Raw genomic sequence first — 24,114 nt, forward strand, 5'->3', positions numbered from 1 at the left:
GGAGGAGATGCTATAGTGTGCTGAATAAACTACTTTTGTGAGGAAACATTTAATACTTTAATGAATTAACCGCATTTACTCTAATCTTCAACATGTTTTACACATTAAAAATATTTTGGACTGAACTATGTGTGGAGTTTACTATGATAAAATAGCTGTTTTATAAGGGAAGTCACAGACGATTTTACGACTGGATGGTGTCAGTTTACGGCTCTCCCCATTCATTTGTATGGTATCAGCAAACTGTCGTAAACTTACGCTCGAACCGCGAAGATTGTTTTAGTAATACTATAAGATCTGGCGGTTGGAGTTTCATTTTAAAAAGTACTCTGGCCAATGAGCATTTTCCATATTTCTCCTCATTTGTTTTTATTTTTTAACGTGTATTGTAAAGGCAAAAGTAGTAGTTAATTTCGTAAACATTTTTTAATAAATGTAAACCATATGTTAACACAGGCAATGAAAAGCGCAAAATATATATACCATATTATTATTATTTTTATTGAAAGAATTGTTATCTCTTATATTGTTACGTTCATACAAATTATTTATTATTAGTCATAAATAAAAATTGAATAATGTAACCATCAGAATCGGATTCAGTCGTATAAGAAGAAAATATCCGGCTGTAATATTATCTAAATATAGTAAGTGCTGGTATAATAAAATGTTGTGTTTAGATATGAAAATGTTTAAAACCACTATTATATTTAGATTAGATTACGTTGATATATATTAACCATTCGAAGAACAACATAGACATTAGAATTTGTATTATTTATTTATTTATTTCAAACATTAATTATTGTTTATAAGAGAGCAAATGCAGTTTTCTCCTGAACTTGGATTATCTGATGTTTGAATTGATATTTTGACTATATTTATATGATTTGTATGTTTCTGTATGTTTTAGCAATAATACATCTATTTTAAATCAGAATAAAATGTTGTTTAAATGTATTTAAATTAAATTAAATACACAGAGAGGCAATAAACACACATATATTTGATGAAAATGGATGTTTATTATGTTTTTTAGCAATATATACATATATTTTAAATCTGAATAAAATTTTGTTTACATTTATTAAGTTATTTATTTAGATTATTTAAATTAAATTAAATACACAGAGAGGCAATAAACAAAATTTTATTCAGTTTTAAAATATATGTATATATTGCTAAAAAAAAATAAACATCCATTTTATATCAACAAATATATATTTGATGAAAATTTATGTTTTTTTATGTTTTTAGCAATGTATACATATATTTTAAATCTGAATACATTATTTTTTTTAACATTTATTACAAATTATTTATTTAAATTATTTAAATTAAATACACAAATAGGCAATAAACACGTATTGAAAGAAAATGAATGTTTATTATGTTTTTAGCAATATACACATATATTTTAAATCTAAAGAAAATTTTGTTTAAATTTATTAAATATTATTTATTTAAATTATTTAAATTAAATTAAATACACAGAGGCAATAAACACACATATATTTGATGAAAATGGATGTTTATTATGTTTTAGCAATATATACATATATTTTAAATCTGAATAAAATGTTGTTTACATTTATTAAGTTATTTATTTAAATTATTTAAATTAAATTAAATGCACAGAGAGGCAATAAACATACATATATTTGATGAAAATGGATGTTTATTATGTTTTTAGCAATGTATACATATATTTTAAATCTGAATATTTTTTTTATTACATGAATATATATATATATATATATTTAAATTATATAGCATTTTATATTCTATTGGCAATGCCACAGGTGCAATACCGCTCCAGTGCGCTAGAGGCGCGCATGCGTCAGTCTTCTACCGGAAGCGGCGCGCTGCTTGTTCCGAACTTCCTGGAGGTTCTGGTTCTGTTCCTGGACAGCAGTGTGAAACCGCTCCACTTTAATCGAGGTTTTATTTTAGTTTTATGTTTTTATCAGCATGAAAAAGACGCTGATGTGTCATAGATGTGTTTATGAGCGTTTCTACGTTGTGTTTGGATGATTTAGAGTTGATCAGGTAAGAATGTGTTATTAAACTCTCTTTTCAGCGTTTTTAATGATCTTCAATTTATTTATCCATCTGTTCAGTCAAGTATGTAAACTTGAACATTTATTCTGTGTTTGGCAGTATTTGTGATGGCCTGGTGAGTTGTGTGATGTTTGTTTACATCTGGAAGACGTATTTTTTCGGATGCCTTTGGGACGTTTATGATTAAGAATATTTGAAAATCTGATCATTTTTATTAGTAAACTCATTAAATAAATCGGTCCACTTGTGAAAATGCGTCTATTTTGACATCTTTCATCATTTAATAATGACAAACTTATATTATTAGCAGCATGCCAGTGTGAGTAAAATGGTTATGTTGATATTTGTATATTGGAAGTAAAACACTTAAAGGGACAGTTCACCCAAAAATGAAACTTCTCTCATCATTTACTCACCCTCATGTCATCCCAGATGTGTATGACTTTCTTTCTTTTGCTGAACACAAATGAAGTTTTAAGAAGAATATTTAACCTCTGTAGGTCCATACAATGCAAGTGAATGGTGACCAGAACTTTAACACTCCAAAAAACACAAAGGCAGCATAAAAGTAATCTGTACGACTCCAGTGGTTTAATCCAAGTCTTCTGAAGTGATACGATAGGTGTGGGTGAGAAATAGATCATTATTTAAGCCCTTTTTTACTATAAATCTCCACTTTAACTTTCACATTCTTCTTCTTCTGTTTATGGTGATTCACATTCTTCGTGCATATCGCCCCCTACTGTGCAGGGAGGAGAATTTATGATTAAAAAAAAGGACTATTGATCTGTTTCTGTTTTTTGTGGTAATCAAAATTATGCTACTATTGTGTCGATTGAGCTGAACTTGTATTGAACCTGAAATATTCCTTTAAACAGTTTCTCAGTTGCATTCATGTATAATAATGATTTTATGTGTGTTGTAGATGATGGCCCCCTCTAAGATGAAGTTGCGTGTGAGGAAGAAAGACAGTGGTGGCAAATCTTCTCAGCGTTTACTGGCTAATGCTTCTCCAGACTCCAAATGCCCCATCTGTCTCGACGGCTTCAAAAACGTGGCATCGCTGGACCGCTGCCTGCACCGCTTCTGTTTCCACTGCATCCATGAGTGGTCTAAGAACAAAGCCGAATGTCCACTTTGCAAGCAGCCGTTCCACTCCATATTCCACTCCGTAAAAGGCGAAAATGATTTTAAGGAGTTTGTGCTGCGGCCAGCAGAGAACGTAGCAGCTCCAAACGCCGCCGCAGCTGAACGTGTACTCCGCCCCCGAATGCTCCGAGGCAGAGCGAGGCCGAGCCGCAGGTTACAACAGCCTGCCCCTTCCTCGTCCCCCACACTAGACGACGACGTGATGCTTGACGGTTTTTCAGACGCAGCGCCACTTACCGTGAGCCAAGACATGGAGCAAATGGTAATGCAACTGAGAGCACGCCGACGGGGGCGGGGCGAGGGGCGGAGCCTGAGGCGTTTGCGAGACCAGGATGTGGTGGCGTTCCGGCGCGCACTTTACAGGACTGGTGTACGTGTGCGGAACACAAGAGACGCGGGGAGGCAGAGGGACGTTTCGGCCGCGTTCTTGCGACAGAACCCCGCGTGTTTGCACCGGCTGTTGCCATGGCTGCAGCGTGAGCTGACGGTGTTGTACGGTTCGCATGGTTCACTGGTGAACATCGTGCAGCACATCATCATGTCACGCATCACAAACTACAACATGGAGGACTCGGCCATCCGGGACGAGCTCCGCCCCTTCCTGCTGGCACGCACTGACCACTTCCTGCATGAGCTGGTGAGTTTTGCCCGCTCGACCCTCAGCATGGAGGCATATGACCAGCAGGCCATCTACGATTGCCCCGCCCCCAGTTACGAGGAGGGAAGCAGCTCTGACGACTCTGTTATCGCCATCTCTGAGGTGAGACACACAAAAGAGAAACATTTATCTCTGTAAAATATTGTGAGATTTGTGAGATTTTCCGAAGATAAAACTAATGTTTTCAACGTAAAACCATATGACTTTATTAACTTTCGTGAAGTAAATAGCATGTTCCTGGTCTTGTTGTGCACGATTAATCTGTGAACGTTATTATAAAGAGAAACTGTTTCTCTTTGTTATCTTTTCAAATGAAAAAATCTGCCTCTGTTTTTTAGGATGGAAAATAATGTCAGTAAATAACCAAATGGCTATTTAGTCATTGTTTTTTTTATCCCCTTTTCTCCCAATTTGGAATGCCCAATTCCCACTACTTAGTAGGTCCTCGTGGTGGCGCGGTTACTCACCTCAATCCGGGTGGCGGAGGACAAGTCTCAGTTGCCTCTGCTTCTGAGACCGTCAATCCGTGCATCTTATCACGTGACTCGTTGTGCATGACACCGCGGAGACTCACAGCATGTGGAGGCTCATGCTACTCTCCGCGATCCACACACAACTCACCACACGCCCCATTGAGAGCGAGAACCACTAATCATGACCACGAGGAGGTTACCCCATGTGACTCTACCCTCCCTAGCAACCGGGCCAATTTGGTTGCTTAGGAGACCTGGCTGGAGTCACTCAGCACGCCCTGGATTCGAACTCACGACTCCAGGGGTGGTAGTAACCAGGCCCCCTTCATTTCAGCCTTTCTACTATCTTATCAATAGTTAACAGTAATTTAATGGCACTTAAGGTCAAAGGCTGAGCGCTCGACCACGTGTGTGACGAAACAACACATGGACAAACGAAGTAGCCCCTTGCTTTTAATGTGACAAAGTTTTTGGGAATAATAGCAAATAACAAGAGATTTGTAAAAGAATTGTTACCATTGGTATATGTCGAGATGCTGTAGAATGTGTACTTGATCATCAGCCTCCTCAAAAGTGGGTGCAGGAGGAGTTTAGTAGGGGAGTCGTCCTCCACAATCTGAATTGAAGCGAGGGCATGCAAAGTAAAATATGTTTATTTGGAAACGTTGCCCATAGCACAAAAATCGTGTCTCCAACTATTTATCTTGTAAATAAAATCTGATGAAATATTTCTGTACAAAATCCCTCATGTGGTGTCTATATTGGCTTCTAAAAGCTTAATTTGGTAATTACTTAAATATAGAGCATCATAACAAAGGGAACATCTCCATCATTTCAAAATAAGAGTATGAGGTGAATTTCAGGGTTGTTTATAATTAAAAGTCCCACGTTGTTCATTGAATGTTCCTTTTTTCTGGTTATTATTGGGATTTAGGTTGCGCAAAAAAACTGCATCTGGGATTTTATTCATTTTGCACTCTTGTAGACACTATGCCTGTGCCTGTCATAGTAAGGAAAGACTAAGAATATTTTTTTTACCATTCTATGAATTTATTTTTAAAACTATCAGCTGATTAATCGGTTATCAGCCTTTTCCACCACCTTAGTTGGTCACCTATCAGTATCGGCAAAATCAATTGCCACCCCTTATTTTTATCATGTTGAATATCCTGTTTCACTTAGAAATACATCACATTAGGAGGTAAAATGTGCGCTCACTCTGTGTCTTTCCTTTCCTAGGATGATGATGATAATGATAGTGAGGACAATGTCATGGAGAATCCATCTTTTGTCCAGGAATGCCTTCCATCTGTTCCCACAGCAAGCGGCACGGAAAGTTTACTGAGCCAGTCTGTGTGGGATGATGAAACACCTGGTCCCTCCTACACAACCCTCCTCCCTTCATCCAGCCAATCACAGGATGAAGGGTTGGAGCCAGGCTCAAGCACAGCCCTAGCCCTGAGTGCCCTGGAAATGACTGCCCCTTCAGTGAGTGCAACTGTCTCAGCAGGACCGGGTGAAGATGATGAGGAAGAGTGCCTGATTGTGGGATATGTGAAGCCCATGGCCGAGCGGACACCTGAGCTTGTTCAGCTCTCATCTGATTCATCTGAAGAGGAGCCAGAGGCAGCAGCCACAGATGCGATGGCAACAGTAATGAAACCAGAGACATCCCAGGTGCAGGCTCCATCACAGTCCCATGAGAACCTGCTTAACCCCGACTCCTCTCCAGGCCTCGTGCCGTCATGCAGTCCCCACCATATACACCCAGACTCGCACAACAAGGAAAAAGACATCCAAAGTTGCTCCCCATCATCCCGTTGGCATCATACGCATAGCCACCAACATCAGTCCAAGGAGAGTTCATGGTCACATTCACACCAAAATCAAGAACGTTCTGGGTTCAGCATTCACAAGAGACGCAGAGACCACTCACATCGGCGGTCAGACAGCAAGGAGAGAGATGAGATTTTGGAACGGTCGCAGCACGCCAGCAATCAAGAGCGCTCGCCAAGTCAAGCGCATTCGCACCGGAGCTGGTCAGGCCAGAGTCCATCGGTGTCCATTTTGAGTGGCAGCGATTGCTCGCCCTCTGGAAACAACACCAGCAATGACAGGAGTCCGGAGCGCTTTCGACATGTGAGAGACAGATACTCGCAATCTCCTTCGTACTGGGAGAAAGAGCGCAGGAGGACAAGAACAAGGGAAAGGACGAGTAGGTCTCCTGATTTGGACTCGTTTCTTGGTTCCCACCATCACCGCAGTCACTCTCGTGAGTCGCAGCGTTGCCATAAACGCTGCAGACGGTCCATCAGCAGTAGTAGTGATGACTTGCACTTAGAAAGATCCCACCTGGACAAACCCAGTGGCAAACGCAAGTACAAAACCCGCCACTTGGAGCGAGCTGCCCAGCGGCAGCACAAGAAGGGAACTAAGTCCAAGGAAAAACGGCCTGGACGCAGGGAACGACGGCGCAGCCATGAACGGCCACAAAGTCGGAGCCCAAGTGTGGAGATTATCTATGAACGAAGTGCACCTGACATGCAGTGGTACCAGCAAAGGAAGCGGAGGCACCGAAAGAAGAGGAGGGAGCAGTGGTCACCCACTGTGATCACTATTGACAGTGACAGCGATCGTACCATTGACTGTCTGGACCGTGTCATGGATGATATAGACCATACCGCAGCAGGAGGTGATGACGAGCAGAGGGAAGGTACTCCTGAGCAAGATGTGTTGCAGAACAATATTGGTGTGACTTTGCCCTCTACGAATATTTCTCTAGAGTCCTCAAGCTCAGTAAGCCATAGTGATTCTCCTGACCATTCATTAAACCTGGATGACTGTGTGATGGATGTAGTTGATCATAACAGTTCCGATGCTCTTGACTGCACCCGGAATACGGACACCAAAGGTTTGGATGCTGATAACCTCTTGGAGTCCATGCCAGACCCTTTCCCAGTGGTTTCAGTGGCGACGACCCCACCGTCGGAAACACGGCTGCTAGAAACTTTATTGCAGGATTTTAAAGAATTTCTACCGGGGGAAAACCAAGAGGCACTACCAAACCGCAAGAGTCCTATAAGCTTACAAGAAGACGCTGTTAGCCCTCAAAGGGACCAATCAACGTAAGAGGATATGCAGCGGGCTTGGAAAACAAGGACATGGACAGTGATGGACAAGAGACGGAGGCCAACACGGCTAGCTAGAACTCATACTAACGTACTTGTTACAGACACTAATTATGCTTGTCTGAATGCCTAGCCAGAAACATTTGTTGTTTTTTGAAAGACTCAATCAAAGACTGCTTAAGAAACATTCAGAAAACATTTTGTCATTTGCAATGTTATTATTATTGTTAATGTGTATTGTATAGTATAGTTACAGTTTTCCTCTGACTCGAACCTGGTGCTGACTCGCTGTGCCAACTGCTCACAAACCAACAAAAACCCAACAGTCTTGTCTAGATGGTAACACTGAAGCTGCAAACTCATGCAAGACTTACCCCAACTCCTATCCTTCAGGCCAAAGAATACTTAAGGTTTCTACGTGCCGGTATGTCTCGTGGACCCGCACACAAAGCATGTGACCAGGGGCGTAGATTCCAGGGGGGATAATAATAAAAAAAAGCAAGTACAACCCCCCCCCCCCCCATTATTTCAATGGAACCATGATTATTGGAAATACGTAGATGCTTCATGCTGCAACCCTCCCAGTGTACAAGCCAAATCTACGCCCTTGCATGTGACGCAAATTCCATCACGACTGTTTGCGTGCAGCGTAGTTTTTCTAGGCACGCAGACAGTCTGTGTTTTTGCTCCTGCTGTTAACTGAGCTACAAGAGTATCACAAAGCAGTCGCTGTGTGCACGCGTCAAACACATTCGTATGGGCTCGCTGTGAAAAGACTATACTTTAAAGGCATATGGAAAAACGAAGTATACCCTAGCCTTGAGGGGTTGTTCATACAGGACATGCTACTGCGTTCTGTCATCTCTTAGTAGTTTTTCAATATATGCATGTGCCAGATTGCATCAAGGCTCGCTATTTTCCTGCAACTCGTGACATGAGTGTTGTGTCATGTTAAAAGTAGTTCAGCTTTGAAGAACGTGTCTCGAGTGGAGGTAGATCGATATATTTGTATTACTGATTAATCTGTAAAAATCTGTGCCGATTATTATTATTATTATTATTATTATTCCTCATCAGTAAACCTCATCTGGTAAATATATCTACAAAACTCTTCATCTGGTGATTATATAGGCTGTAAAAAGATTAATTTGGTAAATACACTATATGGCCAAAAGTTTGTGGACACCCCCTTCTAATTAACGAATTTGGTTACTCCATTAAATCCAGTAAAGAAAAATCTTAATGTTTCTTTATGTAATGGCTTGGGTTTGTGTGCTTCTAAATTTGTGGCAGCTATTTGGGGATAGCCCTTTACTGTTCCAGCATGACAATGCCCCTGTGAACAAAGTGAGGTCCATAAAGAAATGGTTTACTGTGTCTGGAGTGGAAGAAATTGACTGGCCTGCACAAAGCCCAGACCTGAACCCCACTGATCACTTTTGGGGTGAACTGGAACAGCAACTGTAAGTCAGGCCCCATCGACCAACATCACTGATAGCCTTGTGTCTGAATGAGAGCAAATCCCTGCAGCCATGTTACTACATACCGTATAGTGGAAAGCCTTCCCAAAAGAGGAAGCTGTTATTACAGCAAAGGGGGAAATTGATGCCTAAGGTTTTGAAATCAAATGTTCATCAAGCACAAATGGTGTCCACAAACCTTTGGCCATATAGTGTACTTGTAGAGCATATAGAGTGTTGTAACAGGGCCAAGTGTCTGTCATTTCAAAATAAGAGTCCTCTGTGTATTTAAGCCTTGTTTATAGTTAAAAGTCCTGCGTTATGCAGAAAGCTTAGTATTGGGATTTTTCCTGTGAGAACAGCCCCTAACCTTTGGGCAGCAGCAAATGCGCTCCTGCGAGAGTTTCAACATCAAGAGCGTTACCATCTAGACATTCCCTGGAACAACCCCACTGAACTTCTTGGAGAATTGTGTCTTTGTTATACTCAGGGAACAGGTGAATTGCACCTCCATGCCTCTGTTACGCAGTATGCGTGTGTGCTTGCGTATGTGGTAATATGCCGATACCCTGGAGAAATTGTTCACTGGTCATGTCTACTGAACACACAACATGTCTTCTTGGCAATAGCTGTCATCTGTCAATAAATTCATAAAAGTAGATGTTCATCCATGTATCTCAAACTGATGTTTTTATTTTTATTATATGAACTGTAGAATTAGTTCCTTCATCACCTTGGTGAACATGATCAAGACCCTTTACTCACAGTTACGACAGATTAATCCGATCTCTTCAGAGGTGTTTACACTGACTGCAATTTGCAGCGCCAAATTGAAAATTGTCTATATGTTTGATGCAAATAAACTAATTTTGTGGACTCAGTATTAACCTCAGGCTGTTCAGGGCGATGGCACGGCATATGTTTTTAGTGGATAATGTGATGTTTAGCAATAAATAAAAAATGTGGCATATAGTGACTATACTTTCCAGAGTCAAGATGACCGTCTTTTGACTGCGTGTCACTTGAGTGGGTAGATGACATGAAGCGATGGTCCGAGGTTAGTTACATTGATATCATTGACTACTTTGAGTTGTTATGAAAGCCAACAACTGCACAACTTGAGCCTAACTCATTTTTGCTACAACTAACACTTAAAATGGTTGTTCTCTGGGGTCTGGGTAGCTCAGCGAGTATTGAGGCTGACTATCACACCTGGAGTCACGAGTTCGAATCCAGGGCATGCTGAGTGACTCCAGCCAGGTCTCCTAAGCAACCAAATTGGCCCGGTTGCTAGGGAGGGTAGAGTCACATGGGGTAACCTCCTCATGGTCGCTATAATGTAGTTCTCGCTCTTGGTGGGGCGTGTGGTGAGTTGTGCGTGGATGCCGCGGAGAATAGCGTGAAGACTCCACATGCACTAGGTCTCCACGGTAATGCGCTCAAGTCACGTGATAAGATGCGTGGATTGACGGTCTCAGACGTGGAGGTAACTGAGATTCGTCCTCCACCGTCCTCAGGAGTCACTACGCCACCACGAGGACTTAGAGTGCATTGGGAATTGGGCATTCCAAATTGGAGAGAAAATATGGTTGTTCTCTGTCTGGATTGCTTGTTTCATTAGTTTTTACATTGCAGTCCAGTGGCAATCAGAATCATCATTGTAGTGCCCAGTCGTTGGTTATTTTACAATGTAAGCATAATTTCCATTAAAACCCCATAGTTACTACAGTTGTTGTTATTTATTCCGGGTTCAATTCAAGTTAAGCTCAAGTGACAGGCATAATGTTGATTACAACAAGAAGTAATTTTGACTTGTCATTTCTTAAAAAAAAGAAGCAACAATCTGTGTTACAATGAGGCACATACAATGGAAGTGAATGGGGACAGTCCATAAACGTTAAAATACTCACTGTTTCAAAAGTATAGCCTCAAGATTTAAACAATATGTGTGTTAACATGATTTTAGTGCGATAAAAATTGCTTACTAACCGCATCTGTGTAAAGTAGCCAATTTTACAACTTGAACGCTACATGTAAACTCTAAAACCCTAAAATGACTGGAAAAATTATGATTTAAACACTTTACAGCTCAAATAAAACAAGTTCTAACAGAAGCATTAATGTAAGTGCTTTTTATGAAATTAGAAGCTTCACATTTCTGCGTTTAAACACTCCAGAAATTGGCCCCATTTACTTGACCCTTGTGTGACCTTCGGGACATTTTTGTCTATACCATTTTAGTTTTTTCGATCATTTTGGCTGTTAATGCCAACGGTATACATATTGCCAAAGGTGTGTATTTATGGGGGAATTTGGATATTTCAACCTCAGTTCCTATAATACATCTATAATACACTGTGTACACAAAATAGTTACACTTAGGACCTTCAGGACAGAAATGTCCCCATTGAAACCCATTAAAACTGCAATATTTGATCCCAGTGCCATTAAAGCATAAAATCATGAATTCTATGATATTATACTTTCATTATGGAGCCCTGGCTTCAAAATGTAAATTTTTATATTTTCCACCAGATGGCGCCATTTTCCTCATTTTTAGCCTATGGAGCAAATACAAGCTTTTCCCCTATTTTCTGTTTGCTGTATTATAGAGCACTGCAGACCAACTGAATAAATGATGCAGATAAAATTGTGTGTGTGTTGGTATGGATGTCAGAGTGTGTTTTGTATGTGTGTGTTGAGAAATGTGTGTGTGTGTGTGTTGGTATGGATGTCAGAGTGTGTTCTGTATGTGTGTATTGAGAAATGTATGTATGTGTGTGTGTGTGAAAAAAACAACAGTGGCATTATATAAACAAACTGTGACATAATATAAAAAAATTAAAGGGTTAAAATCCTGAAAATTAATGAATATTTGGTAGTTATGTTCAGGACTGATGTTGGATAAAAAATCTAAGTCAGTGAAAGTGGAAAATAATATTAATATATAATATTATTATGGCAGTTTTTGACGCGGACATTTTTGTCCTCTAAAGTCCTCTGAGTAACTTTTTTAAATTGATGCACAGTGCCTCACTGTAACCTCATATTTTAAGGCTTAATAATGCCAGTTTGACCTTCTTGTGGGGATTTTGGGGGTTTAGCTGGAAAGGTGACACTTTTGATTTTTATTTCAGAGAAAGGTAAGTTAATAATTCCTGTGAGGGTGTCCAGAAAAGAATATTCACAGAATTATAAGATTAAAAAACCTTTGCAAAATAAAAAAATTAATAAAAAACTGAGGTTTTAGCAGGACAAACTTGTAATGTAATCGATACGTAGGCTACTCTTGGGTTGTGTCTAAAAACCTAGGGAGCTGCCTACCTAGACAGCATTAATGTTGTCTAGGTAGGCAGCTCCCTAGACTGTAGGGCCGTCTTTCTTTGTTTGGGATCTCTTTCGTTTCCTTGTATCTTTAGTTTCGTTTTTGAATACTGATTAGCTGCTCTATAAAAAACGGAGTCGGTTAAGGGCCTGTCATCATTATCATCATTATAGTCTTCTGAATCTCTAGAAATGTACGAGCTGGAAAAGGAGAATTTACGTCGCTCGAGTGAATATATCACTAAGATTTTACGACCGTCACTTATTAAAACCTTCATGACGACATACCTGGATAAAGGTGAGGCACAGTCAACAAACACCAACACAACCGCTTTACAATTTCATTTAGGCTGTACATGTTATCCTAATGAAAATATCCTCTAAGAATTTCAGGGTGTGTACTGGATATCTTAGTCTTGTTGGATATATATGTGTTTTTTAGGAACTCAGTTTGCATTGCATTGAAACTGCACAGATAATGCGAATCACTGGTGGAGTTTTACAATTCTATAAGATTTCCTTGTTTCTCTTAAAGGTGCAGTAAGCTATTTTTTTACAGAATGGTATGCAGAACATGTTCATTCTCCCAAAAAGATATCACTGAAGTAAGTGTCCTGAGGACATTTCACTGGTCTCTGTGAATGCAAAAGACTGGAAAAGCAAACAAAGCCGCGGCCGCAAACATTCTTTGATCAGCCTATCAGAAGACAATGTGCTTTCTGCCTGTCATAGTGTAGTAGTTACATCTCTGAGATATCTGTTTAAGAGCATTTCATCTGGAAAGCATCACATTCTAATTCACATCTGCTAAACATCTTAAAAAGATCAGATTTACAGACATTCTAAATACATAATAATGGGAAATGTAGTTTTGTTGCAAACACTTGCCGCTGCATAAACCAGATAAATGAGTCTTTTTTCATCGTTATTTTCAAGTTTTGGCATTATTCTTCTTTAACAGTACAAAAAAATAAATAAGCACCACAGTCAAAATCCTCAATTCAACATTCCACCTGCTTCAGTCATTAGGCAACAAATACAGATTTTATTTTGTATGTTCTTTTGGCACAGAGGTTGTGGAAAGAATCCTCTCAATAGAGTCGACATTGTCTGTGACCACAGCAGCTCAAATGTTGTTGGACAAGATGTGTGAGTTAGAGGAAGTGGGCTGGTTTCAGGCCTTTCTGGACACCCTTCATGCCTCAGGTGAGTTTATTAACTGTAGGCACACATGTCCTGTGGACCCTTTTCACATGTCTGGGTTTGGAATGCAGAAGTAAACTATAGCAGGTGTGGTGGGGTGAGCAAGAGACAGACACAGTGGGTGTGGCATCAGGCCTTGGAGTGGAGTTTATTTTTTGAATAATAATAAACATAAAATGTTCAAAAAAGGGGAAATAACATGTCCATGGGTGAAGTGTCCAAATAAACGGGGAATCTGAAGTCCTCGCGATGCATCAGGGCACTGTGTAGGTTAGGGGAGTGGGCTGGGTCTGGAGCTTGCATGCACTTCCTTCCCAGGTTCCAGGCCATCGGCGCATGTTGTCAACCCTGGTGACACATCTAACTCGCACCAGGGTTCTGGGGGAGCGGGTCCATTAGTGCATCTTATTCGGCCGGTACCCTCCCCGCTCTGCTTCTGTACCTGCGAGGACACCAGTGTTTAAGCACAAGGAGATAGGAGCCGGCTCTGTGAGGAGAGGCAGCGGTGAGGCTGTTAACATGCATATTGTTTAAATCTTGTGATGAGGCTCTATTCAGATCAGGTGCTCTTCATCATCTGCTGCCAAACGAGGCTTATTAAATTGCACCTCTCCTGCCCACTCCTGTTATTAGCCAGGTTGAAGAAGAGGCCATTCCCCCCCTCCTAAGCATCACCCCGGCAGCATATCCTCTCACGCTTCTGCCCATAACATTGGGGTCCAGAGATGCATCCTAATGAGCTGTCCACCCAGGAATGCTACTTTCTCAACCAGGCCCCATGGTCAGAGTGGACATGTAGGGGATACCTCTCCGGGGCCGCTTTCACCCTGGCGGGAACAGAGAAACACAGGTTAAACATGACAGCCTCAACCAGCTGCAGGATAAATTCTTAAGTGCCACTTACCCTTTTGGTGGTTGGGAGGCTGTCCCCATTGATTCTCCATCCCGCTCCAGGTTTTTCATCTAACCAGCAAATGAGAGGGCAAGTGAGATCACTGTTGGTGCCCGACTGTGCTGTCTCCATTCACAATAATACCCGCATTCTCCACCACTGTGGTGGGGTGAGCAAGAGACAGCACAGTGGATGTGGCATCAAACCTCAGAGAGTTTATTTTTAATTAATAATAAACAAAAACTATTTTAAAAAGGGGAAAATAATGTGTCCAATCAAAGGGGGAATCTGGCGTCCTTGTGGTGCAACGGAGCTCATTGTAGAAGTGTCCAAAGGAATGGTCCCAGACATGGGCGGGTTCGGCAGTCACACATGCTTCCCTCGTAGGTTCCAGAGCGCGAGGGGCGGCGGCTTCTGTGGAGGCCTGTCTTCCCAGGGGAAAGGCGGCCTGGCTTCCTAGCCCATCGACCGCGACGTGTGCTGTCAATCCCAGCAACACATCTAACTCACACTGGGGTTCCAGGTGAGCGGGTCTGGCGGCACATCTATTTCGGCAGGTGCCCTCCCCGCTCTGCTCCTGGACCTGTGTGCACACATGGAGATAGAAGCCAGCTCCCTGAGGAAAGGTGCACTCTGCATTTTATAGGCGGACTTTCCAAAAGAGGAAAAAAGTAGAAAGCGGAAGATTATGAAAATCAGAAGAGAGCAAGCGGTTTTAAGTACTCTGCTTACATTGTGTCTAATAACACACCTTACCCATGTTAAAATCAGGGTAAAGCAGAGCATCTCATGGCTTATTGCTTTTATAAAAAAGCACTAACAGCAATATGACAAAAGGCTCCATTGGCTTCTGCATAAGCATATACTGTATAATTGCTTAACTTTGGAACTTGTATACATTTTAGCTTGAAATACATTTTAAAAAAAGTTTCTTGATGAAACATACAATTCTGTCTGTAGACTACCATGGTCTGTATGCAGCCATTAAGGAGTGGAACTTCCGTGAGTTGGAAGAGCTGCAGGAACATAGGAAGCTTCTGGAGAGGATCGAACCATCCATCACAAAACACATGAAGCCCAGCGAGCTGCTCACACACATGAGCGACTGTCTGAACCTGAGAGAATGCGAGGAGATCCGAGCTGTGAGTCAAGAGCCAAACATCTCTTACTTATATGTGTACAGGAATGTCTAAATTAGTTTGTGTGTGTGTTTTCTACAGGTGGAAACCCTGCGTGGTCGTATAGCTGCCAGTGAGAAACTAGTGGAGAGTCTTGTACGCTCAGATAAACCAAACTGGTTTAAAGTGCTGAAGATTGCTCTGGACGCATGCAGCTTAGACCAGGCATTAGAACTGCTGGAATTAAGTAATTCTGCTAGATTCTTTTTCATTCATTCAACCATCCATCCATTTATTTATTTAACAACTCCTAAATATTCATCCATTCATCCGTTTTTCTCTCAAGTATCTTCCATCCAACCATCCATCCAATTCTCAATATCAAACCATCCTTCCAGCCATCCGTTTATCAATCTAGTATATATCCAACCATCCATACATCCCATTCTCAATATCCATTCATCCATCTAATTCTCAATGTCCATCCATCCATCCAATTCTCAATATCCATCCATCCATCCATCTAACCAATTTGGAATATCCATCAATCCATTAATCTATCCAATTCTCAATATCCATCCATCCATCCATCCATCCAATTCTTAATATCCATCCATCCATCCACCCAACCAATTCTCAATATCCATCCATCCATCCATGCATCTAACCAATTTGGAATATCCATCCATCCATTAATCTATCCAATTCTCAATATCCAGCTCTCATCCATCCATCTATCCATTTGTCAATCTTGTATCTATCCATTCATCCATTTTACTTAACACTTCTTAATATCTATCCATCCATCCAACCAACCAATTTTCAATATCCATCCAACCAACCAATTTTCAATATCCATGCATCCATCCATCCATTTATCCATCCAATTCTCAATACCCATCCATCTATTCAATTCTCAATACCATCCATATATCCATCTATCCATCCATCCAATTCCCAATACCCATCCATCCATTCAATTCTCAATACCATCCATCCATCCATTCAATTCTCAGTACCATCCATCCATTCAATTCTCAATACCCATCCATCCATCCATCCATCCAATTCTCAATATCCATCCATCCAACCAATTTTCAGTATCCATCCAACCGACCAACTCTCAATATCCATCCATCCATGTATCCATCCATACATCCATTCATTAAATTCTCAATACCATCCATATATCCATCCATCCATCCATCCAATTCCAATACCCATCCATCCATCCATCCATTCAATTCTCAATACCATCCATCCATCCATCCATCCAATTCTCAATACCCATCCATCCATCCGTCCATCCATCCATCCATTCAATTCTCAGTGCCCATCCATCTATCTATCCATCCAATTCCCAATACCTATCCATCCACCCATCCAATTCCCTATACCAATCCATCCATCCATCCATCCAATTCTCAATATCCATCCATCCATCCATCCATCCAACCAATTTTCAATATCCATCCACCAACCAATTCTTAATATCCATCCATCCATGCATCCATCCATGCATCCATCATCCATTTATCCATCCAATTCTCAGTACCATCCATCCATTCAATTCTCAATACCATCCATCCATCCATCCATCCAATTCCCAATACCCATCCATCCATCCACTCAGTTCTCAATACCATTCATCCATCCATCCATCTATCCATTCAATTCTCAATACCATCCATCCATCTATCCATCCATTCAATTCTCAATACCATCCATCCATCCATCCAAATCTCAATACCCATCCATCCATCCATTCAACTCTCAATATCCATCCATCTATCCATCCATCCATCCAATTCCCAATACCCATCCATCCACCCATCCAATTCCCTATACCAATCCATTCATCCATCCATACAATTCTCAATATCCATCCATCCAACCAATTTTCAATATCCATCCAACCAACCAATTCTCAATATTCATCCATCCATCCATCCATGCATCCATCCATTTATCCATCCAATTCTCAATACCCATCCATCCGTTAAATTTTCAATACCATCCATCCATCCATGCATCCATCCATCCATCCAATTCTCAATACCATCCATTCATCTATCCATCCATCCAATTCTCAATACCCATGCATCCATCCATCTATCCATCCATCCATCCATCCATCCAATTCCCAATATCCATCCATCCTTCCAATTCCCAATACCCATCCATCCATCCATCCAGTTCTCAATGCCCATCCATTTATCCTTCCAACCTCAATAACCATCCATCCTTTGTAGTGTTAAAAATTATATCTCCTCACCTGTGTCGTAAGCTCATTGCTGATTGGCCAATCAGTTTACTCTGCTGATGTTTTTCTTGTAGATGGAGGTGATATGGTTATGAAGGATGCTGCATGTGATGGAGATTCAGAAACCATGATGTCAGTGTGTTTTGAGTACAGAGAGGAGGGTGGGAGTGAAGATACTCTACTGAAGAGCGCCAACAACATCAGTTTCACAGAGATGCCCAGCAGGTCAACAGGTATAGAACCCAACATCACAATAATCACACCTGATACCTGAAAGATCTTCATGTTCCTCAGCTACTGGCATGTGATTTTTGACCTATGTGCAGGTGTCGGTGAAGATGAGCATTCAGGTGAGAGGAAGCTCAGAGAGTATCAGAAGGAACTGACCACCGCTGCTGTAGAAGGACACAACACCATCATCTGTGCTCCTACAGGTGCTTCACACCACTGAAATAGCAAAAAGATGCTTTCACACATGAAATACTGTAAATTGTCAGATTAAATTTGTGATGTACCAGAGTTGTAGTCTAGATCTGATGGTCTTGGTCTGAAGACCTCTCAAGATCATGTGAATTTGGTCTTAAAGTCGGTCTGAGGTTCACTACTCAAAGCGTTGGTCTTGATCACCATCTGTTGCCAGTGTAATAAAGTTGATAATAATTTTTCTGTAGGATGTGGGAAAACTATTGTTGCCTTGGCAATCTGTGAAAATCACCTGCAGCAGTTTCCCGGGGCAAAGGTTGTGTTCTTGGCAACCAAGGTCGACGTCTATGAACAGCAATATAAACTTTTTAAGGAACACTTTTCCTGCAAGGACCCCAGTATCAGGTACAAACTCTCCCACTCACACACACATGCATGACAGTCTAAATCTAGACCCTTTCTGAAGTGTATGTTTTGTGCTGCAGGGTGACTGGCATGTGTGGTGAAATGGAGTATCTGTCTGTGCGTTTGCTCCTGGAGAATCATGATATTGTGGTGTTGACGGCTCAGATCCTGGTGAACGCTCTTAATAGCGGCGAGGTGTCGTCTCTTGAGCTGCTGTCACTCATTCTGCTGGATGAGTGTCATAACACGACTGGAAAACACCCGTATAACAACATCATGACCCGTTACCTGGATACCAAACTTACCACCAACACACACTCACTGCCACAGGTACCAAACAGTTGTTCTATTCGGTTTGATTCTAATCTATTCTGTTTGTTTTGTTCTGTTATAGTCTATTCTACTGTTCTATTCTGCAGCATTCTATTTTGGTCAATTCTACTATTCTATTCTTGTCTCCTTTATTCTATTTTATTCTATTCTATTCTTCTACAGTTCTGTTCTGCTCTGTTCTATTCTTGTCTGTTCTTGTCTCCTTTGTCCTATTCTATTCTTGTTTGCTCTTGTTTTTTCTATTCTATTCAAGTCTATTCTGCTATTCTATTTTATTCTACTCTGTTCTATTCTAGTCTGCTCTGTTCTATTATACTATTCTGTTTGGCTCTGTTCTAGTCTACAGTATTCTAGTCTGCTCTGTTTGTTTCTATTCTAGACTATTTTAGTCTATTCTACTGTTTTAATCTGCTCTGTTCTATTCTAGTCTATTTTTGTGTTTTCTACTATACAATTCTGTTCTATACTATTAGATTATACTCTTTTTTTAGTCTATTCTACTGTTCTATTCTGCAGCATTCTGTTTTGGTCAATTCTACTATTCTATTCTTGTCTCCTTTATTCTATTTTATTCTATTCTATTCTTCTACAGTTCTGTTCTGCTCTGTTCTATTCTTGTCTGTTCTTGTCTCCTTTGTCCTATTCTATTCTTGTCTGCTCTTGTTTTTTCTATTCTATTCAAGTCTATTCTACTATTATATTTTATTCTACTCTGTTCTATTCTAGTCTAGTCTGCTCTGTTCTATTCTATTATACTATTCTGTTTGGCTCTATTCTAGTCTACAGTATTCTAGTCTGCTTTGTTTTGTTCTATTTTAGTCTATTCTACTGTTCTATTCTGCTCTGTTCTATTCTAGTCTATTTTTGTGTTTTCTACTATACAATTCTGTTCTGTACTATTTAATCTACTATTCTATTATGCTATATTCTATTCCTATTCTAATCTAGTCTATTTTAATGTTCTATTCTACTATTCTATTCTGGTCGGGTCTATTCTTGTCAATTCTACTATTCCATTATGCTCTATTCTATTCTGCTCTGTTCTATTGCACTTTTCTATTGCAATTCTAGTCTAGTCTATTCAAATGTTCTATTCTTGCCTATTCTACCATTCTATTTTGCTCAGTTCTGTCCTACTATTCTATTTTTACTGTTTTATTCTATTGTTTTATTCCATTCCAGTCTATTCTATCATTCTATTCTGTTCTGGTCTGTTCTATTCTACTATTCTAGACTGCTCTGTTTTATTCTTTATATCTTATTCTATTCTGCTCTGCCCTGTTGATTTTGTTCTGTTTATTTCTAATAAATTGATTGATTCATAAGCTCTCTCTCTCTCTCTCTCTGTCAGATTGTGGGTCTGACAGCATCAGTTGGCATCGGTTCATTCAAGAATCTGCTGGAGGCAGAAAACAATATCTTACAGCTGTGTGCTAACCTGGATGCCAGGGTCATCACCACAGTTACCCAACACCTGGACGAGCTCAGGTCATATGTGCACACACCTCAGAAAGGTCAGAATTTACATGCAGTTACTGTACACACAAACATCTACATGCATCATTGAAAAATGTGGTACACACTCTTTACCTAATAAAGAGTTTTCCCATGTTTTTTAAAAATAGTATAATATTATGTATGGCACACAACCATTGAAGCCATCTATGTGTGTTTCTGTGTGCCAGAGTTTTTTGAGGTTCCTCAGCGCACATCTGATCCCTTCATCAGGATAATCTGCAACATCATGAGTAACATCGAACAGCTCGCACAGACTGTCTACAATATCGGTACACAACACTCATCTCTCTATACATACAGTATACTGTTCAGACACATACACACACTAACACACACGTGTTTGTGTCTGGCAGAGAGCCTGTCAAACATTCAGAACCGTGAGTATGGATCTCAGAAGTACGAGCAGTGGATCGTGTCCGTTCAGAAATGCTGCAGAGTTCTTCAGATGAGCAATGAAGAGGAGGAGAGGAGGATCTGCAGAGCGCTCTACAACTACACTGAACACCTGAGGGTGAGACAGACAGACAGACAGACAGACAGACAGATAGGCGTAGGTGGATAGACAGAAAGATTCTAATCGGTTTTATTTGGTTTGGTTTTGGATTCTGTTTTTTGTTCAGTGTTGGGTAAGTTACTCTAAAAAAGTAATTAATTACTAACTACTAATTACATCTTCTACAGTGTAATTAGATTACTGTACTAATTACTCTGTCTGAAAAGTAATCGCATTACTTATTACTTAATTACTTTCTAAAACCTGATCAACCTCGACCAGATAAACAATATAATGATAGACATGAAACTGTTCTTTTAATTATAAATCATATAAAATCACATAAATTATTCATGAACTGGCCAAAGAATTTAAAGGGGCGGCATTAAATTAAAAAAATATATATTTTAATATTAGACCATAAAATTCGATTTTAAATCTATACAGTATTTAACGCAATTACATCAGAAGTAACTGTAATAAAATTACTGAAAAATTCAGAGTAATCCCTTACTTTACTTTTTTAATGAAAAAGTAATTTAATCACTTTAATTAATTATTTAGTAATGCATTGCGCCCAACACTGGGGGTGTTTTAGTTTATTTATTTATTTTTATTTTTTTTCGTTGTTTTCTTTGGTTTTGATTTTTGTTTGGGTTGTTTTGGGTTTTGTTTTGTTATTTATATTACTAAAAAAATTATCAAATATTCTGTATATTATGTAAATAAATCTGTATAACATATTCGATAATCAATAGTACCTCAACAGGGATCTGAAATGAATTGTTAGAATGATTTGTCTTGTGTCTGATGATATTTTCTCATCCTTTCTCAGAAATATAACGATGCTCTGATAATTAACGAGGACGCTCGGACTAAAGACGCTCTAGATTATCTGGACGCTTTTTTTGAGCAGGTCAGAAACGCCGGCTACGATGAGATCGAGAGGAAACTCACCAGCTTGTTTGACAGTAAAGAATTAATTATATCATTTGCATGATCAGTTTGCTTGCTGAGTGTTTCATTACGCATCTGAACACAGCGTCCTGTTACAGAATTCAGCACTTGTGAACTAACTCTAACTCAGCAGGTTTCGGGTCAGTTCGATGTTTGAATGTGTTTCACTGCTGCAGGTCAGCGGCCGCAGTTGCTGTCATTGGCCAATGAGGGGCAGCTGAACCCTAAACTAGAGGAGCTCAAGTTCATTCTGGATGAAGAATATCACAACAATGAACAGACGCGCACGGTTCTGTTCGTCAGGACACGAGCCCTCGCCGATGTGAGTTCAACCTGTTCTGACTGTCTGTCTCTCACTCTCTAGTCTGCATTTCTCACATCAAAGGTGTAGCCTGAACGCACTGAAGTCAAATGGACAAATGTACATGTGTTAAGAACATTCACGTGTATGTGTGCATACATTTAAGGCCATGAAAAAATGGATTGAAGACACAGATTCTCTGAAGTTCCTGCAACCCGGAGTTTTGATCGGAAAAGGACGAAAATCAAACTCGGGTAAGAATTTTCATATACACACCTTTACTTAGCAATGAGGAGATATCATAAGCTGGGTTTCCATCCACATGTTTTTTATACAAATGTTGGTATATTGCATAACAAATGCTGGATAAACTAAGATGGTAATGCATATAGGAATACAGATGTGCATCAGAAAAGTCATGTGACTGCCTCGTGAAAACATAATTCGCTCGGAGAACATCCTCAATATTGCCTTCTATTGTTTCTATGAAAGGCTAATTATAACAGGCAGAGTTGTGCGTTGTTGTTATCCGCTCTTAGATGTTTGTGTACAGTTGTGTTGTTGTACAGGAATGACTCTGACCAATAAGAAAGGAGTTCTGGACTCGTTCAAGAGTTCTGATCAGAGTAAGATACTGATCGCCACATCTGTCGCTGATGAAGGCATCGATATCCCACAATGCAACCTGGTGCTCATGTATGAGTATGTGGGGAACGTGGTGAAGATGGTGCAAGTTAGAGGTAACAAACATATGCGCATACACAAACACACACAAATACACAATCTCTCTCTCACACACACTTACACATACAAATACACACACACACAAACACAAATACATACACACACACACATACAAACACAAATACACACACCAGAAGATGCACAAATACACAAATACACACACACACACACAAACACAAATACATACACACACACACAAATACAAACACAAATACACACACAAGAAGATGCACAAATACACAAATATACACACAAATACACTCACAAACACAAATACATACACACACACACAAATACAAACACAAATACACACACCAGAAGATGCACAAATACACAAATACACACACACACACACAAACACAAATACATACACACACAAATACAAACACAAATACACACACCAGAAGATGCACAAATACACAAATACACACACACACACAAACACAAATACACACACACACACAAATACAAACACAAATACACACACAAGAAGATGCACAAATACACAAATACACACACACACACACAAACACAAATACATACACACACACACAAATACAAACACAAATACACACACACACACTTATACAAACACACACACACAAATACACACACAAAAAGATGCACAAATACACAAATGAACACACAAATACATACACAAATACACTCACAAACACAAATACACACACACACACACACACACTTATACAAACACACACACACACAAATACACACACAAAAAGATGCACAAATACACAAATGAACACACAAATACATACACAAATACACACACACACACACAAACACAAATACCTACACACACACACAAATACATACACATACAAACACAAATACACACACAAAAAGATGCACAAATACACAAATAAACACACAAATACACACACACACACATACAAACACAAATACACACACAAGAAGATGCACAAATACACAAATATACACACAAATACATACACACAAATACACACACAAACACAAATACACACACACACACACACTTATACAAACACACACACACAAACACAAATACATACACATACAAACACAAATACACACACAAAATGATGCACAAATACACAAATAAACACACAAATACATACACACAAATACACACACACACAAACACAAATACCTACACACACACACACACACACACACACACATAAATACACTCACAAATACACACAAAC

General features: G+C 39.8%; 2 protein-coding genes across 2 annotated transcripts in view; both read left to right on the plus strand.

Moving 5' to 3' along the window:
- The first annotated feature begins 1,883 nt into the window (after positions 1–1,883).
- Positions 1,884–9,910, plus strand: LOC127418559 (E3 ubiquitin-protein ligase Topors-like). The gene is made up of 3 exons (XM_051659137.1): positions 1,884–2,049; positions 2,987–3,970; positions 5,581–9,910. The coding sequence occupies exons 2-3, from the start codon at positions 2,987–2,989 to the stop codon at positions 7,468–7,470; spliced, it is 2,874 nt and encodes a 957-aa protein (XP_051515097.1). The 5' UTR covers positions 1,884–2,049; the 3' UTR covers positions 7,471–9,910.
- A 2,448-nt stretch (positions 9,911–12,358) lies between these two features.
- Positions 12,359–24,114, plus strand: part of LOC127419350 (antiviral innate immune response receptor RIG-I-like) — a 26,783-nt gene continuing 15,027 nt past the window's right edge. Inside the window, exons 1-15 of the mRNA XM_051660707.1 lie at positions 12,359–12,551; positions 13,325–13,459; positions 15,309–15,490; positions 15,569–15,713; positions 17,804–17,962; positions 18,056–18,163; positions 18,401–18,557; positions 18,638–18,887; positions 20,242–20,404; positions 20,576–20,677; positions 20,762–20,919; positions 21,737–21,872; positions 22,035–22,180; positions 22,326–22,413; positions 22,729–22,899. Of these exons, the coding sequence (XP_051516667.1) occupies positions 12,446–12,551; positions 13,325–13,459; positions 15,309–15,490; positions 15,569–15,713; positions 17,804–17,962; positions 18,056–18,163; positions 18,401–18,557; positions 18,638–18,887; positions 20,242–20,404; positions 20,576–20,677; positions 20,762–20,919; positions 21,737–21,872; positions 22,035–22,180; positions 22,326–22,413; positions 22,729–22,899 (2,206 nt within the window). The 5' untranslated portion in view covers positions 12,359–12,445. The remainder of the gene's footprint in view (positions 12,552–13,324; positions 13,460–15,308; positions 15,491–15,568; positions 15,714–17,803; positions 17,963–18,055; positions 18,164–18,400; positions 18,558–18,637; positions 18,888–20,241; positions 20,405–20,575; positions 20,678–20,761; positions 20,920–21,736; positions 21,873–22,034; positions 22,181–22,325; positions 22,414–22,728; positions 22,900–24,114) is intronic.

The sequence above is a fragment of the Myxocyprinus asiaticus genome, chromosome 28 (genome assembly GCF_019703515.2).
Source record: "Myxocyprinus asiaticus isolate MX2 ecotype Aquarium Trade chromosome 28, UBuf_Myxa_2, whole genome shotgun sequence".
Taxonomy (NCBI): domain Eukaryota; kingdom Metazoa; phylum Chordata; class Actinopteri; order Cypriniformes; family Catostomidae; genus Myxocyprinus; species Myxocyprinus asiaticus.

Coding starts and splice junctions, on each gene's coding strand:
- LOC127418559 (XM_051659137.1), top strand. CDS start 2,987: ATGATGGCCCCCTCTAAGATGAAGTTGCGTGTGAGGAAGAAAGACAGT. Junction 3,971..5,580: donor CTGTTATCGCCATCTCTGAG/GTGAGACACACA, acceptor TTCCTTTCCTAG/GATGATGATGATAATGATAG.